The sequence below is a fragment of the Numida meleagris genome, chromosome 1, assembly GCF_002078875.1.
Source record: "Numida meleagris isolate 19003 breed g44 Domestic line chromosome 1, NumMel1.0, whole genome shotgun sequence".
In the NCBI taxonomy this organism is placed as follows: Eukaryota; Metazoa; Chordata; class Aves; order Galliformes; family Numididae; genus Numida; species Numida meleagris.
Window position 1 is genome coordinate 30,913,229 of NC_034409.1, and position 16,038 is coordinate 30,929,266.

At 42.7% G+C, this 16,038-nt stretch overlaps 1 protein-coding gene across 3 annotated transcripts in view; it reads left to right on the top strand.

Moving 5' to 3' along the window:
• Nucleotides 877-16,038, top strand: part of ANO6 (anoctamin 6) — a 69,162-nt gene continuing 54,000 nt past the window's right edge. The window contains exon 1 of one of the 3 annotated variants that reach the window (XM_021384997.1): nucleotides 877-1,032. In XM_021384997.1, coding sequence (XP_021240672.1) covers nucleotides 945-1,032 — 88 coding nt within the window. In that variant the 5' untranslated portion in view covers nucleotides 877-944. The remainder of the gene's footprint in view (nucleotides 1,033-16,038) is intronic. The other 2 variants (XM_021384996.1, XM_021384998.1) reach the window with 2 other exon arrangements.

Consider the following 16,038-nt stretch of genomic DNA (forward strand, 5'->3'; position numbering starts at 1 on the left):
GAACAGGTAAACTTATGGATGAACACAGAGAAAGTTTTGTAAAATCTTTGCTCTGGATCCCATTAGGATCCTGTTCACTTGGTTTTGAGATGGCATTTGATCTGCTTATGATATTATACTGTCATGAGTATGACTTGTATGGCATGGCCAGCTGCAAAAAAAAAAAAGAAAAGAATAAAAAGCATAGTGATAAATTCAGTGCTTTTCCTGTGTTCCTCTTAATCATCCTGGATGCTGTTAATGCAGGAGGTAAATGTGCTTTCAGTAAAATCATAGAATCATTAAGGTTGGAAAACACCAGTGAGATCCTCCAGTCCAACCCCGACCTACCACCACCATGCCCACTATCCATGACCCTCAGTGCCACATCGGCACAGTTCTGGAACACCTCCAGCAACAGTAACTCCACCACTCCTCTGGGCAGCCTGTTCCAATGCGCTATCACTCTTTTTGAGAAGAAATTTTTCGTAGTATCCAACCTGAACCTCCCCTGGGGCAACTTAAGGCTATTACTTCTCATCCTGTCGCTGTTTTTCTAACGCTCTGCTGCTAGATAACGTCATCTAGGCTCCCTTTTCCCACCAAAGGCTGGACCTGAGGGCGTTTTCGACCTGGGCTGTTCCGTGATTCTATGACGCCAAAACACCGACGGCCGAGCAAGGCGGTGCCCTCCCCGTGCCCAGGATGTCGCACGCTGACAGGTGTCAGCCGAGCACGGACTGCGGGAGCACAGCGGTGACACACAACGCCTTCCCGCAGCGGAGCGGCTTCGGGCGCCGGGTGCGGAGGGGCCGATCCCGCCCAGCGCCGCCGGGAAGGTGCCGTGCCGCCCCCGCCGCCCCGCCCCGCCCCGCAGCCGGGGCCGCGCCGCCGCCTGGCTCCGCGCGGGGCGCCCGGGGCAGAAGGGGAGCGCTCGGGGCGGCGGCGGGAGAGGGAGAGGCGCGATGCAGGAGAACCCCGACGTGCTGCTGGACCTGGAGGAGGAGGAGGAGGAAGGGGACGAAGAGGTGGACGAGGAGGATGGGGAGAGCGGTGAGTAAGGGGCTGTCCAAGGGGCGCGAAGGGAAAAGTTTCGGGAGCCTCGGGGAGCGTGCCTCCTGCCGCTGCCGCTGCGGGCATCCCCGGGGCGAGGCGGGACGGGCGGGGGGGTCCGTGCTGCTCCGTCCCTCCCCGCGGCAGCGGCACGCGGCGGCCGGCGGAGCGCTGGCTGTGTACCTGTTGGCTTCTCTCCCGCGGGGGGAAGGGCGCGGTAGCGGCGCTTTCTGGATGCAGAAGCGCTGCCCGCGCACGGTGCCCCGCTCCTTCGGGCAGCGGGAGGAATGCCGCTCGCGCTGCCGCCCCCGGCGCTCGGCGTTCCCCGAGCCTGACCCCGCTGCTGGCAGCGGTTCCTGAGCAGCGCGGCTCCGCTGCAGCGCCAGTGACGGGGAATAACAAAAAAAAAAAAAAAAAACGGATAATGACGGGGGAAAGTGGCAAAGCAAGGAAAAAAGAAAAAAAAAAGTGTGCGCTGCGCCTGCCGGAGATGCAGGCAATAAGGTGACCGCAGAGTTTTACACTCAAAGGCCGAGTGTTAGTCTGGTCCTGACAGCAGCAGCCCAGGACAATTACTTTTGTAATTGCTGTGGGAATTACTTCAATTAAAGTATCTGCAGCAAACAGCCCCCAGAGGGGCAGGATCTCAGCAGTTCAGGCTGAAGGAGTCTGTTTGACCTCAGTTCAAAAGCTGTTCTCAGCCGCAGTACCCAACGTATTCTGAAGTGTTTTCTTTCCGCTTGTTGAAATAGGTCCAGCAGAGAAGGAATGCGGGCAAATGTCAGATGAGCGCACAGAAGATAGATTTGTGCATAGAAATGTTATCGGATAAGCAGGGTTCCTTCGTGCTGCTCTTCAAAATGCCGTGGTTATTTTTTTCTGACAAGTGCCCAATTTTGATCATTTTTGACCACTAAACTGAGTTTCTGCATTTGTAAAAAGTTCTGTTGGCGCTAACTCTCTGATACTCGTGCTGCCTTCACGTACTGATCCTCAGCAATGGCCAATGCAATTTGCCTCAGTGATTCAGTCAGCTCGGGCCAGCGGTGCACAGAGCTGGAGCCTCACCCAGGGTCTCTGTAAATCAGAGCACGTCTCTTCAGCACTGTTCGCCTCTGCTCCGGATGCTGTGGGAGGAGAATCCTTTGCTGTATAGTAACAGTCCAAAGGCAGATGAAGTTTTCCATGTGAAGTGCAGCAGAGGGATTGTTTGACTCCGCTCCTCTAGAAAGGGTGGATCAGCACCACAATGCATGAATAAACGCGTGCCTTTTCCTTTCCATTCTTCACCCTGGAGAACAACAAAATTGTTTCCTACTCATGACTCAAGCGTGGGGTTAGTTTGGCTCCCAAAGCCAGCGAGTGTGAGCTGCATGCTCTGCTTGCAGGATGCGGCAGTTTGGAGCAATGCAATGTGTGGTAAAATTAAATAAAAACTGAGTGGGACGATTTCATCAGTTGCTACGCAAAGAAATTCCAGTGCACAGCCCAGTTGTTATTCTTCCTTGCAAAATGTGTGGGTAATGGTCCCAAGGTTTTTATGTTAGGTATAATCAGAGGAGAGCCAGTTTATAAGGCTGAGAAGCTCACTGATCACCCTTTGGCCTCCAGTTTTATGGTACCGTCTGTACCTTTATCAAGGAAGCCAGCCCTGCCTTGGTAAGGAGGCAAGACTTCTGAGTCCTTTCCAGTTCATTCATGATGAGCCCAAAGCACGCATAGCTCATCAGGTGAGCGTTACCAAGTCACGGCACATAAGGGAGCGCTCTGGCTGGTGCTGGCACACGGCTGGTTTGGGTTCTGCGTGCTGATGAACTCCTGTCAGAGCAGATATGGGCAGGAGCCCAGGGGAAGAGTGGGACTCAAGAGCCCAAACCCACTGCAGAGCACTGTAACCACACTGTCAGCACATGTAGCATTGGAACCCATTGTTCAGGTGGCTTTTCATTTAGGGAAGGAAGACTCGTCCCAAAAGTGGGCTTTTTGACGAGCTGAAAACCTTTTTTTCCCAGTACTTAAACTTTTTGTTTTGGACATGAACTGTTTTCAAGGGGAGCATTACATTAGTGACATCTGTTTGTTTCTGAGATCTCCTGTTACCAGGCAGGAATGGTGGGAAGAACATGGAGCTGTGGTTGCCACAGAATTAAAGTTCTCCAAACCCATTATTTTCTGCCTAGAAACTGTCAGACAGTTTCATAAGCTGTAAAGTTTTTCTTTCCCTGGTGCCAAACCTCATGCAATATCTCGATTAGTTTCTTTGTGTTTGGATAATTTTAGAATATCTGAGTGTGCTTTCCGGAAAAACCATCTTCTGAGGACAATACCAGGGGTATTTTGCACCATTCTGTGCAAAATACTTTCCTCTTTACTGGATTACGTGAGCATCTTCCTCACTCTTTATTGCGTGTTTTGCTCACAAAGAACTTCTAGCAGTTCCCTGAGCCTCTTGTGTACGTCTTTTCCTGCCCATTGAAGCTGCTGTCCAAGAAATAAGAGTTTGTGTTAACCTTTTCCTTGTCACACAGCCTAGATACCGTGCTGATGAGGATTCCAGTTCTTCCTTATGAAAAATATTTCATACCAATGTTCATCATGAGTTTTTACCAACTACAGTAAAAATGTACAGCATTTGGCTGATCCCAGGAGTGTGGAATTCCATACTAATGGGTGAAGTTTAACACAAATAGTGGAGAGCAGACACAACTACTCTTTACCTCACTGCTTCTGCTCACTGCTCTGTTCTCAGCTTGGTTCCTCATGGTCTATACTGAATTTTATCACAGAATCATAGAATCCTTGGGGTTGGAAAGGACTCTTAAAGGTCATTTAGTCCAGCTCCCCTGAAATGATCAGGAACATCTAGAGCTAGATCGGGTTGCCCAGAGCCTGGTCCAGCCTGATTTTGAATGTTTCCAAGGACAAGGTATCCTCCACATCTTTGGATGACCTATTCCAGTGTTTCGTTAACATCACTGTAAAAAACTTCTTCCTTATATCCAATCTAAAATTCCCCTCTTCTAGTTTGAAATCATTTCCCCTCCTCCTATCATAACAGACCCTACTAAAGAGAAGGGTTCTTCTTTCTTATAGCCTCCCTTTACATACTGAAAGGCCGCTATCAGATCTCCCCAGAGCCTTCTCTTCTTCTCCAGGCTGAACAGCCCCAACTCTCTCATCCTGTCCTCGTGGGAGAGGTGTTCCATCCCTTGAATCATTTTTGTGGCCCTCCTCTGGACCATCTCTCTCCTTTACTGAGAACTCCACATCTGGATTCAGTTTTCCAGATGAGATCTCACCAGCACAGAGCAGAGGGAAAGGATCACCTCCCTTGCCCTGCTGGCCACGCTTCTTTTGATGCAGCCCAGGATACGGTTGACTTTCTGGGCTGCGAGGGCACATTGTTGGCTCATCTCCAGCTTCCCATCCACCAGTACCCCTATGTCCTTTTTGGCAGGGCTGTGCTCTATCCTTACATCCCCCAGCTTGTATTGATAGTGGGTGTTGCCATGACCGAGGTGCATGAACTTGCACTTCATGAACCTCATGAGGTTCTCCTGGGCCCACTGCTCGAGCCTGTCTAGGCCTCTCTGGATGACATCCCATCCCTTGGGCTTTTCAACAGCACCACAGAGCTTGGTGTCATCTGCAAACTTGCTGAGGGTGCACTTGATCCCATTGTTGATGTTATTGATGAAGATATTAAATAACATTGGTTCCAGTATTGACCTCTGAGTGACACCACTTGTTACTGATCATCTGGACATTGAGCCATTAACCACCACTCTCTGGGTATGATCCCACAACCAGTTCCTCATTCACTGAACAGTCCACTGATCAAATCCATATTGCCTGCTTAGAGCGTCTAAATTTTCCTACTCAATAGTTTCATTAACTTGGCCTGCTTCTCGTTTCCACCTTGCAAATATTATTGATGCTCCAAAGTGAACGTACTCCATACCAATAAATAACTCCAATATTCGCCTTCCTGATTCTGAAAAGTGGTCAATTATGTATAGAAGTGTCCTAAAGGCAACAGAAAGTCTGAATAGTTGGATTTGTCGACTGAAACACGTGGCTTCATCCTGCAGTTTATTGATTGTAATCCTCACACAATGGGAAATTAAAAATTTGTGTACTCAGCAGTAGGTGCAGGGGTCAGATCCGATAACAACATGCAAAGGTTTTTAAGTAGATTTCTTTTTAAAAGAAATGGGCAGTATTCTCCCTTTCATTCGACTTACTGCTTTAAGTAGGGCTGCCCCTCTCTACCCTTTCACACTTGGCTTTCTTCTCTGTTTTGTAACCAAACTAAGAGTTACTGGGGCGTCCTTCAATTTTCCACCCTCCCGAAGAAGGCTGTGGAATAGGTACATCTGATGAGTTGAGAATCTGGGATTTCTGCTCCCCAGTTCTCTGCTCAGCTCATGACACCACTCTGGTAGAAATGTGAAGATGAGCAACTCTGTGTGCACAACTTTGATTTCACTTTTCCTTTCTTGTACCTGTGCATCGAGCAGGTGAAGAACATGAGTACGCAGGAACCTCATCAACAGTTGATCTCAATTGCTGTGATTTGCTCTTGAGGCAGCAAGAGAATCTTCATCATGAACTGGGGCACTGTTCAGCCAGCAAGGAGAAACTGACCTGTAATACTGGTCACATTGTAAACTGCTTTTCATGCCTCCCTTTCCTCTCTCATCTATCTGTTAACCAATTGTTTACACACATTTCATCCTCTCTTTGTGCTTCAGTCATTTAATTTTCTGCCTTTCCACCCTCCTCATTTTGCTGAATCTTGACTGTATGGAAGGAACACATGGGTCACCAAGTATTTGAGCTGTACACTGTGGGTACCGCTGACTTTTTAATTTTGATGTAATTATTTTTCTACAAAACTACTAAAAACACACAGCAAGAGTATAAATATTTAACTACAATATAATTACTGTTTTGTAGCTATTTATAATTCATAAACTCTGGAGGAGATTAGAGTGTTTTGAGAAAAAGACAGGAAATTAGGTGTCTGATAAGATTAACAGATTCACTGGACTCTTCTCTTTTTCAAGTTTTTCTAACATAACAGAATCCCAATTGTCCATTAGAAACTTCCTGTATGTTGAGAGTATTTTTGAGAGATCCCATATTTCAGATTTGAGTGGAACATATGAGTGCAGCTTGCAGATAAGTCTGCAGTCAGTAAGTAGGACAAACTTGCTGTTTGCCATTGAGCCAGCTTGTGCCATTTGCGCAACGTGGATAGTAATAGTTGTCCTTTCCTGCTTATTGAGTCATTAACTTTGCCAGATATGTATCACAGGTGATACTAACTTTTATTTACACAGCTGTTCATGAGCTTTTTTGGAAGTAAAAACAACCTATGCGTATTTATGCTAAACAAGTTAGATTTTTTAATTTTAATTTTTTTCAATTGTTATCATTTATACAAAAAAAAATTATTAAACTTATTACAGCTTATTAAACTGATACAATACAGTGTTTGTGCTGATAATATATAGGGCTTGTGTTACATGGTACAGGATTGTGGCTAGCAGTTTCGTAGTGCTGCAGTTATTGGAAGCAATGCAATCCAATACCCATGAGGAATGTCTGTGTATCACATGATTTGTAACTTGTGCAGTATATCAGATTCCAGGAAGAGATCTTGAATTTCAGGAAACCAGAGACATGAAGGGGTGATCTATCTGTGGCGTAACAGACGTCGTGTCGGTCTATGGGTCACACAGATAGACATTTTGAAAGTGATTAAATAGGGATTATGAAGTTGATCTGCTATTATATGCATGGAAATATCAACACGATTGTTACTATTTAAATCACTTCATCTCTGTATTTCTTGGTACCTGTCACTTCCCAGGAAGTGATGGCTTGCATGCTGTGGGATTAAGGTCTGCTTTGCCACGAGACGTGTGGCGAACCCCAAGGGGAACTGATGCTAGAATTGATGTTTTCTGCCATGGTAGGGAAAAAAAAAACCCACAAGGGTGATTTAGTATGAGAAAAATTACCTGTTGTAAATTGAATAGTCTTTATAATGCTCTCCAGTTCACACTTTACAAAGATGATTTCCTTTTTTTTTTTTTCATTTTGTTTGTTTTTAGTTTGAGATGATAAGTTCTTGTACCCAACTGAAAAAAATAAAAAGTCAAATAAAAAAGCATTAGCATTGAGTTTAACTGTGAAAGATCGGGAAAAAGGGTTGCTCTTTTTTTTTTTTTTTTTTACATTGGGTGCAAGGTAATGTGACAGAATATCCTCTGCTTGTTGTGAGAAGAGCTTTGAAAAAGGTCTTGCAGGTATGAAACAAGTAGAGCCCTTGTAGGTGTGCATGTAACAAGCATTCAGTAGAGTGTAAATATCAAGGTGGAGGGGCAGAAAAGAATGAGGCCATAGGTTTGGACTATTTGTAGTTTTTATATTCAGAAAACAAAGGTGGGGACGGAAATATAATGCAAGTGCTGAGCTCTGTCCCCTGCTGAATAGAAAAAAAAAATCTTCCTAGTACTGGTCTGCCATTTTGGCTTTAGTGCATGTCTCTGGCATAGTCCTCCCTAGAAATCTACAGAATTTATGTTATTTAACTGACATGATTTGTATTTTTAATTTAAAATTAAAACAAAAAAAACCCACAGCAATTCATGGGCCTAATATCACTTGTAACTTTTTATTACTGGACTTTTGATTCAAATACAGGCCTCACTGTGAATGTAGGTAGAGCAGTTTTGCCACTGGATGGAGTATGTTTCCATCCACTGAATGAGCTAAGATGAAAGCCCGCAAGGACATGGTTAACATTTTGTGTTAGAATTCGAGGTTCATTAATCTGGAAGTTGAATTTAAAGCCTTAGGATGTAACATCATAAACATGTCAAGCCTGCATAGATTGGCTTGGTTACCAAAAGAAGTATTGTACCCAGACACCTCAAAGTAACAGCTTCAGTATTTGTGACCTTTTGGCCTTCTTCTTCTTTGGGGTACATTATTGGCAGCACAGTGGAAATAGGGGACTGCACAGAGATACACAGTACGCTTTAACTTTCTGTTGCTCACCTATGATGTTTATGAGATCTCACACCTACAGTGGCTGCTGGTTTATCAGGGTTGGACTGCTGAGTGGCAAAGGGCAAGGAAAGGAGAAGACTTACTTTTTCCACTAGCATCAAGCAGCTTGGTACATATTCTTCTATTGCATGGTACAATCCAGTGGTGGTTTATTCCCATTTTTTCTTATTAATAAAATCATAGAATCATAAAGTTTGAAAAAGACCACAAAGATCATCTAGTCCAACTGTCAACCCGTGCCCATTAACCATGTCCCTCAGCGTGACATCTCCATGTTTCTTGAACACCTCCAGGGATAGTGACTCCACCACTTCCCTGGGCAGCCCATTCAAGTGCGTTACCACAATTTCAGAGAGGAAATTTTTCCTAATACCCAACCTTCATAACCTGCCTACATGTCAGAGCAGCTTCCTCTTCACAAGCCTTCCAGTTCTAAACCATATCAAAATAGATGGCCCGTATCCTACGCAGTGATTGAACTGCTAAAGATTGTAATATTACTTAATACAAAATACCCAGTCTTGTTAGTTTTGTCAGTGAAAATAGCCGTACTAATAAACTGTATGTTGTGTTTGTAAAATGATAAGTTTCAGACCAGTACAGGTGCTGCTCACAGGAAGAACCAGGAAGACCATGTGATTTTGGAAAGAGACACATTTAAACATCTGTAATTAATACCAGATTCAGACTGGAAAATTAAGAAAGACATATTAAAACACAAAGCATCTGAACTTTAAGCAGTGCAGTTACAAGTCTGCTGGAGCATAAACATTCTTCTTGAATTGATTTCATGCCTCATGTAGTAGAAATTGCAGCTTAGTTGTAAAGCGTTGGATAGAGGCTAAATAAGACTGAACCCTTAGATTCAGTATTTACATTAAATAACTTCCAACTAAGCCACTAATCATCAGTATTCTTTAGACATAGCCAAAAATCAAAGTTTTGTGGTAACTACTACCAGTTTTTGCTTTTCTTTTAGAGTTACGTTCCTTCCAGGTTTTTGTTGGTGGATTCCCCTTGAGCCTCTTAATCTGGTCAGTCAGGTGCTTCAGCATTTTTTCAATGTGGTTTATCATAGGACATTAAATATTTGCATAGGAGAGTGTTCACTGTAGTCAGAAGGAACTGCTATTCCAACGCTCTTCTGCAGCAAACAGCCACCACCTCTCTTCTGTCCAGGTACCATCTGAGAGCAGCCGCTGCAGCAGGTTGCATGTCTGAGAAGTGCAGTGTCCTGTGGGCTCATAGCTTGCGCGGGTCTTTAGCAGAAGTGGAGGAATAGAAGAGCCATGTCCTGCCCACAGAGAAGCTGAGGTGTGTTGTGGCAATGGAAGGGGCCTCCGCTAAGCACAAAATACCAGGATTTGTATCAGTGGTAAGACTCCTGGAGCACAGCCAGGTTCTTGGCTGAAGAGTTTGGTGAAATAAGGAGCATCGAGGAGATGGAAAAAGGCGACTCTGAGTAAGGAGGTGGAAGTAAAGGCATGGCATCCACTGAGACCTGGGTATAGACTGAAAAAAAAAATAGAAATAAAAATGAAAAAATGAGAGAGAAAGAACAGTGTATTCCTAAGAGTAAAACCTACCAATGCAACTGTTCACATATGTATATGATAAGCAATGACATAAAGGTTCTTCCAGGTCAGTTCATCAGGAAAATAAACTGCAGCATGAGGCTAAGGTAATATAACTGTGAATTGAAATAATTTATCTGTGGCATTTTCATGCCTGTTTGTAAAATATAGAAAAAAAATAATGTGTCTGTAGGTAATTTATCCAGCAGTGAAAATACTATGTTTTTACAATTAATTATTTGGGAAAAAAAAATCCACTGCTGTAGATTTATCACTGCAGTTAGAGAGACTAACATTTAACAAAATGAGGCTGAAATGGTGATCCAGAGGGCTCTAGTGTTTCCAGAGAGCTGTATTAGTTTGCATGTAATATTACTAAATTTGTTTGATCTCTCTATCCGTATGTTTTTTCTTAAGTTGTCTAGTGGAGTTTTCATAGGCATTAATGAGCAAAGATCAGGTCAAACAGTGCACGCTTTACCCTTGTGAGCTGTTCCATTGACGAGAGTGGAAATAGCATCATTTTTGTAAATGCTATTCTTAGTAGAGAATGCAGAACTAGTCCCTAATGAAGGAAATATCCTTATTAAGTATTTCATCATTTCAGTGTATACTGATCCATTGTAGGGAAAATAATTAAATTCATTCAGTTATTCTGTTATTAAAGACAAGTAAGAGTTTGCACAAAGGACAGTTTATAAACTGATGGCCATGCTTAAGAAAAAAAAGCCAAGCAAAGATTCCTATAATACTTGGATGACTTAAACATGCAATGTATTTAAAAATAAAAGCAAAATCAATATGACTTGAAGAAGGAGTCAGTGCTGAGTTTTTATATATAAGCTTCAATGGCAGCACACACAGCCAAATGAAGCTCCACTAGACCTCTGCTTCACAGAAGAGGAAGGTTTTGGGTAGAAGGTGGTTATTAAGTGTGCAGCAGCTGGTTAGAAGAAAAGTCTGAAGAGTCCTTCAATTGCTGAAGCTACGAAGTATTTCCTGGTTAGGAAACCAAAGTATGCAGTTTCTTTCTAAGCTCCAGTTCCACCACTGGGAATGCTTACAGACATGAGTCTATGCACCTACACATGCAAAGCTCAAAAATGTACATAGGTTCAGACTTTAAACTTACTATTTTTGTAGTCAAAGTCATTAAAAGTATCTTTTGGAGACCCTCACAGTGTATAACAGCTGAGTGTAAGAAAAACTTTAAAGCAATCGTTCTGAGAAACTCATTACAGAAATTCAATTGTATCTCTTTTGAGACATGTAAATTTGAGAGCGAGAGGTATGATTTTGTAAACATACCTCGAACTTCAAATTTCACATTAAGCAACTCATTGGTCCACAGGCACTGAACTCTAACCAAACAGCCATTTGCAATTACAATTTGGTTAATCATCTCTGTTCCTCCTGAGGAGGTCCCACAGCTGCCTGGAGGCTTCACATTCCTGATGAGTACTATGAGATCATCTCTGCTGCTAAAAAAAAAAAGCAGTATTTGTAGCTTGGGGCATCTCCTGTAAAACACGCTGAAGGCAACATACACTGCTTTTCCACGTAATTGTGCAGTTGTTTTGATAGTAAGCTTGAGATTGATCTTGGCAACCGTGTCAGATGGCAGAAGTGGCTTGTCTTCTTTATATTTCCTGCCTAAGGACAGCTGGTTTGGTTGCTCTGGGATAAAAAAAGAAGAAAGGAATCACATTATTTTAGGCAGTGAAGAAAAGGCCTTCAGCTGAAGAAGGCATACTGGCAGAAATGCTGGTGCATTTGTGGAATAACATACTTCAGCTCTGGAGCAGGTGAAAAACAGATTATCATACTGTTGACCAGAGAGTTAATTGTATGGTTACCACTGAAGTATTAAATCACAGTCCTCCAGCAAATCAGCATTCAGAAATATTCAGGTTTCTTAGGCCAGGTCCTGGGCACGCATGTGGTCTAGAGAGGGAAGTCAGTGTGCTCATGATAAAATGGTGAACGGCTTACACCACTTCTTGTTTTTATCCTTTGTACTTCTTAAAATTGATATATTTTATCTATTTAAACCTATATATTGGTTTGGTATGAATACCAGTATTTTGGTTTAACACAGCTGAATTAAATTAGATCTCATGAACAGCCCATCTGAAATTTCTCAGAGATAGAAAACACACGTAACCACTGATATTTTATGGTGTTTGGAGCCAAGCAGTGCTACTGATAGCTGTTACACTGCCAAAATTTCACTTGCTAGGTCCATGGAAGGAATCCTGATTTTTACAGGATTACCTGCAGTTCGCTCACACAACAACAAGAAGTTCTGGAGCAGTGGGCTGCTGTTATCTCTGCGCGTCAGCCTGTGTAGGGACCTGCTACACACCTGTTACACAACATGAGAAAAACACTTTGGAGTTAAGTGGCAATGGCATCCCAGAGATGGTGTACTGCTGTTCAGAGTGGTGGGGGTTTGGTCTCGTTTTCAGTTTTTCCAAAACTCTTCATGATAGGAAGAGTTGTCATGATTGTCTAAACAATGATACTCCATGTTTTAGTTGTGGTTGGTGGATCCTGGTCTTTTTTGGGAGCGCTCATTTCCTGTGAGTGGAAGAGAATTTAATTAAATGTTTTAGGAATTGGTGTTTATCCTTTAAGATAGGACTGAATGTGTCCATCAGAGGTGTTTCCATATCTGTCACTGGGTGTCACTGAACAAACCCAGTGACCCTTGCGCTCAATTAAATTTTCTTGAGCAACTTCCTGCATACAGAAATAAACTCCAGATAAATCCTTTTTCCTTTCAGTAAGTCTCACAGTTCCGTTTCATCTCCTTCACTATTCTTTTCACCTTTATCTTCTGGCAGCTTAGCATCGGGGATTCTCATGGCCTTTGGAGTGCCAAGCCTGACTCCACAGGAGCAGATCTAGCAAAAGAGAAATGTCACTCAGACATAGGTCAGAAGTGACAGGAGGTGCTCCCAGTGTCCAGCCTGCAAAGTGCCAGCCTGCAGCAAAGGGGCAGGAAGGTTAATTTATTGGATCCTAATTTGCTGTCAGTTTCTAGAGATCTTCCTGATATTAGACTGCAATTCATTAAATTTCTGGGACAGAGAAGTTTATTCTCCTTCAGCCAGAATTTGAAGTTGACACAAGAGATAGGAGATGCAATCTTCTGGCTTGTGTTGTAGGGGTCAGGCTGGATGACCTTGCTGCCACCTCACTGCCTGCTTGTCTATGAGCTGCATTCACACACTTCAAAAGTTCATTTTTATTCCTCTCCACACAAAAAGTAGAATCTGCAGTAAATCCACTTTGGTTTCTTCTTAAAAGTAGAACAAAACTTAGCATACCCACTGTAGAGGGATTATAACCAGCCTCTTCACAGCCCACCACACTCATTTTAAGCCTGCTGGTACAATGCGATGCATACCTAACCTTACCTAAGTGTAAATGAAAGGTAACTCTGTAGGAGGATGCTTTGTTTTTGCCTTTTTTTTCATCCTCTCACCTCCACGGTTCTAAATAAGTGGATTAGAGTCTCTGTAGAAATGCATTTGTTAAGAAAGGCATGGCTGGATCTCTCAGCACTGGTTGCAGGTTCATGAAAATCTTTGATGCCATAGGAAAAGAGCAAGCCCAATGGTTCCTAGACCACACGTTCTGTAGACACTAAAGTAAAATGTCTTCCTGTGCATTCCAAAGCAACGGTTTCATCCCTTCCCTTCATGCCATTTTTAATTTTTTTTTTTAATGATTTTGTAAAATTGCTCAGTGGTATAGGTGAGCTAGTAGGGAAACGAAAGAATTTCTCTTTGGCATTTTAATCCTTGTTAGTTTTATTTCTGGGCTTTGTTATAGCTGAATGGCACGTAAGATTCAAAACCACTCATTTTTCATCACTATCATTAGCGTGACTTCTTTCATTATCATTAGTGTGACTTCTTTTTGCTTCCTCCTGAGATAAGTTATCAAAATACGTTATTTTCCATGTTTTTATGCTACCTGCCAATCTAAGGGAAAATTGTGCTTTTAAATTCATCTGCTTTCTTTCCTGATGAGTTCTAAAGTTGAATTTAATCACTTTATGATGGCTGGTCTTCTGGGAAAGTGCAACAACTGTTAGAAAAAGTATACAAAAAGCACTTTACATCACATAATATCACGTGCTTACTTTGGTTGTTCTAAGGCTGCCTCCACTGTTCCAGCTCCGAAAGACTTTTTCATGACGGTGATGGGTGCCCATGCTGAAATCTGATATATGACACTATCCAGGAGATGATCGTTCTATAAGTATTTATTATATGTGTAAATGTAAAATCTCTACAGCTACCTGAAGGGAGGTTGTGGTGAGGTGGGAGTTGGCCTCTTCTCCCATGTAACTAGCCATAGGACTAGAGGGAAGAGCTTCAAGTTGCACCAGGGGAGATTCAGGTTGGACATTAGGAAATAATTCTTCTCCGAGAGAGTGATCGAGCACTGGAATGGGCTGCTTGGGGAGGTGCTGGAGTCACCGACCCTGGAGATGTTCAAGAAGCATTAAGATGTACTGAGGAACATGGTTTAGTGGGAAATACTGGTAATAGGTGGATGGTTGGAGTGGATGATCTTAGAGGTCTTTTTCAACCTTGGTAATTCTATGATTCTTAAGGGGATATAATGCATGTATACTCCATACGTGAATAATGTCATTGCACATCAAGCCCTCAAAAAGTGCCTGATATGCCTTGGGAAACACTGCTGATCTTTTTCCTTGATGATCTATGTCATCTGCTTCAGAGGGTGTAGCAGTAGGTAATATACATGTGAGAACACTGCTGTGCCGCCTCATGGACTGGGGAAGAATCAAAAGTTACTGGTCCTCACTCTTCCTATTGCCAACAAGTGTAAGAACTGGTTGCAGGTTCAACAGATGTAGAGGGAAATACAGGAGTTAAAAAGCCACAATATCATTCAAAACAAAGAGATACTGCTTCGCTCTGATCATGTGCTGTGGGATTTTGACTACCTCCGTGCCCTTATTTTATGCTTTGGCACATGGGATGGCTGTTTTGACCCACAGACCCTCCGGCCAATCTTGGGGACAGGAGACTGGGCTAGGCGGGCCTTTGAGTCCATCCATAAGTACCTTCTTGTATTCCTTTGTACTCTTGATAGCCTTTGGCTGCACATGCATATTGTTTCTTAAAAAGCACTGGCCTTGCACAAAGCTGGTGGACAGCCTTATACCAAAAGGCAATACAAGAATGTGGACAGGCTCAGGCTAAGACCTGCAGCTGAATGACCACCGGCAAGTGGCAAATTCCCTTCTTACATCGCAAACCACTGATCAGGCTCACAAGGCAGGTCACAGGTCAGCAGTCCCAATAAGGGCTGATAATGTTACCAGCCTTTCAAGGTAATGCCGCAATTGGGCATCCTTCCTGTTAATGTCTCTTTTCTCAGAAAGTAATGTATAAACCTCTGTGTCTTGGAAGCTGCAGGTGTTCAGCACAGAGCTGTCAGCACTCGCCTGGCTGTAGTTGGTGGGCGTCATGCACGGAATTGTCAGCAGAATCCAAAACTTTCTACTGATAGTGACTGCAATAAGCTAAAACACACACTGTTTTGTTTTTCCATTATGGCACTGAATTTACATTAATTACATTACTTTGAACTGACTTTTAAAACTCAATAAATTTGATATATGAGTTGCTAAGGAAAGTGTCCGTGGTTATTATGATTACTTTTCTTACAGTACACTTTGAAATTACTCATCAGCAGTGCAGAGTGCTCTTACACGAGGACCACTAATCAAATTGTCTGATTAGGTGAAATTCTAGTCATTCAGCAGTTTCCTCATGCCAATTTGCAATAATAATTTTTCCATCACTTCTGCTCAAGGAATCTCTCAACTGCTTCAGATATAATTTCATTTCTAAACTGACTGTATAATTAAATAATACAGTATAGCCAGCAGTAATCTTTCCTCAAATTTAAATGTAAATGTTACCAGTTACCAACAGGAGCCATAGCATAATTGGCTGTGGCTAATTATGTATTATGACTAAAAAATGTTAACATTATGGTTGCAAAGTCAAGCACTTACAAGTTGGGCAGCGTCAGAATGAATGTTGCCGAGGCAACTTCCATTTTCCATCCATTTGCTTGCACGCATTTTACACTTTTTAATTGCATAATCATGCTGTTCTTTTTTTCCTCTTAAGACCACAGCCTCATTCAGTAAACTAGTAATAAGCAAAGATTTCTTTTTATCTTCCTCATTAAGAGCATAGCTCTGAACCTTGTTTAATTCAGGTTATCCCGACCTTACATAGCATACATTTTTATTCATCTCTTCCTCTGTGTTTTTATGGTGCTGCGACTGTAT